The 2003-nt window shown below is 34.3% G+C and overlaps 1 protein-coding gene across 1 annotated transcript; it reads left to right on the top strand.

Moving 5' to 3' along the window:
* The first annotated feature begins 901 nt into the window (after positions 1-901).
* Positions 902-1417, top strand: LOC114405198 (protein MAIN-LIKE 2-like). Its single transcript, XM_028367832.1, has one exon. It carries the CDS (start codon positions 902-904, stop codon positions 1415-1417), a length of 516 nt encoding a protein of 171 aa, XP_028223633.1.
* The last annotated feature ends 586 nt before the right edge of the window (positions 1418-2003 follow it).

Raw genomic sequence — 2003 nt, forward strand, 5'->3', positions numbered from 1 at the left:
TCGGGTCCCCCTAACCCGAATTATCAACATGCTTTTTTGTTTTATATTTTATTTTTAAAAAAATAATTTTTTAAAATAATTTTTAGAAATGTAAATAAAAGAAATTAATAAAATTAGAGAAGATTATGAAGTTAAAGAAAATTAGTTATAAATAGTACAATGTAAATTAGTTTTGAAGATCTACATTAGTTAAAAATTATACAGTCGAAAAAAGTTTTATTAATGTATGAATGATGTGAAATGAAATATATCAATAGTTAAAAAAAATAACTTGCTTAACTGAAACTTTGAAGACAGTGGGGACACCTATTCTTTGAATGACCAACTAGCCTGCAGATTGAACAATGTTTTGGTTGACCTCTTTCTCATTCATCCATATTAATTCGTATTCTTGTAGATTTTGGTCGATCTTATTTGTTTCTCCTCATGGCTGAATTGACACATAATTGTGGTCCTTCGTATGGTGGCCAACAATCATGATGATGCATGTCTACTAACGGAACTTTATAAACACTTGACACGTAATCCAATGTATACACTGGACTAACATATTGCAAGTAATCTATATTGATGTGCTTACATGACATGTGTAACTTTTGAGACTTCCCACAATCACATGTTCTTTGATCTAGTCTGACAGTGAATTTCCCCATTCGACGTCTCTCTCTCGTATTCACTATTTCCTCAACTTGAAATTGAAATCTTTGGCGATCAAACTATTGAATAAAGTGAGTGTTGAACTTAGTTTCTTCTTCAGTTATGAACTTGGCTGCAATAAGTGTGTAAACTTGGTAAGTACTAATTAGATGATATTATAACCTTTTATTGTTGTGACTATTATAAAAATGCAACTTTTGTTTTACAGGGACAACCACCAATAATCAATTTCTATTGTCATTCGATGTTTGTTCCTCATCCTTTAATTGAGTCATTGCTTGCTCATACTGGGTTTGCTGATGTGACAAAATTATGCCACTTAAAAATTGATCATCATCTAGTGATTGCACTTGTTGAGCAATGGAGAACAGAAACACACACTTTTCATCTTCTTGATGGAAAATGTACAATTACACTTGAGGATGTAGCACTACAGCTTGACATAAGGGTGGATAGTAGGCCAATCACTGGTGCAACCTACAATGATTGGGAGAAAATGTGTGAACAATATTTGGGTGTTGTTCCACCAAAGGGAGAAGCAATAGTAGGCTCTGCCATTAAGCTTAAGTGGTTGCAAGATAGTATGTCACCGCTTCCCGCGGAACCAACACAACAACAGTTAGAAGCATGTTGTAGAGCTTACATTGTGTGGCTAATTGGTGGGGTTTTCATGCCAAACAAGACGGGAAATCGGGTTCATTTGATATACCTCACTGTGTTGGATGATCTCGAACAAGTCAGGCGGTATAGTTGGGTTTAGGAATCTCGAGGTGTTATAGTAAGACTGTCATTTTAATGGCAATTGGAATCATGAGGCATGACAACAAGATGGTTTTTTTAATGGCATTTGGAATCTCGAGACCTCACATTCAAACAAAAGCCATGTGCAAGACAGCCTTGCATGCCAAGTATCATTGCATGTGACCGTATAGTGAACAACTGCACACAACCGACGAACCCTATGCGATCGATTAAAGGTATTTTTTTATTAATGCGGGTCTTCGCACATTAACATTACATGTGATTTAACAATGAATGCCTACACGCAACAGACAAAATCACAAATAATTATGATTTGGACCCTTGAAAGAATGCTTAAGTGACCATGTTATGCATTTTTTTAAAATTATGTGCAATACATTTCTAATATCCATCACACATTTTTTCCTTAGTTTAAACGTCAAAGAATCCAAAAAGAAATATATTGTGCACCAGTTCCATGGACAACAACCTCAAATTAGGAGAATAAAAACAAACTATGATTTGAACCCTTGAAACAATGTTTAAGTGGCCATGTTATGCATTTTTTAAAAATTATGTCCAATACATTACTAATATACGTCACA

Source organism: Glycine soja, chromosome 3, assembly GCF_004193775.1.
Source record: "Glycine soja cultivar W05 chromosome 3, ASM419377v2, whole genome shotgun sequence".
NCBI lineage: Eukaryota > Viridiplantae > Streptophyta > Magnoliopsida > Fabales > Fabaceae > Glycine > Glycine soja.

Bases quoted from the DNA above. Each gene is read 5' to 3' on its own strand.
- LOC114405198 (XM_028367832.1), top strand. From the start codon at position 902: ATGTTTGTTCCTCATCCTTTAATTGAGTCATTGCTTGCTCATACTGGG.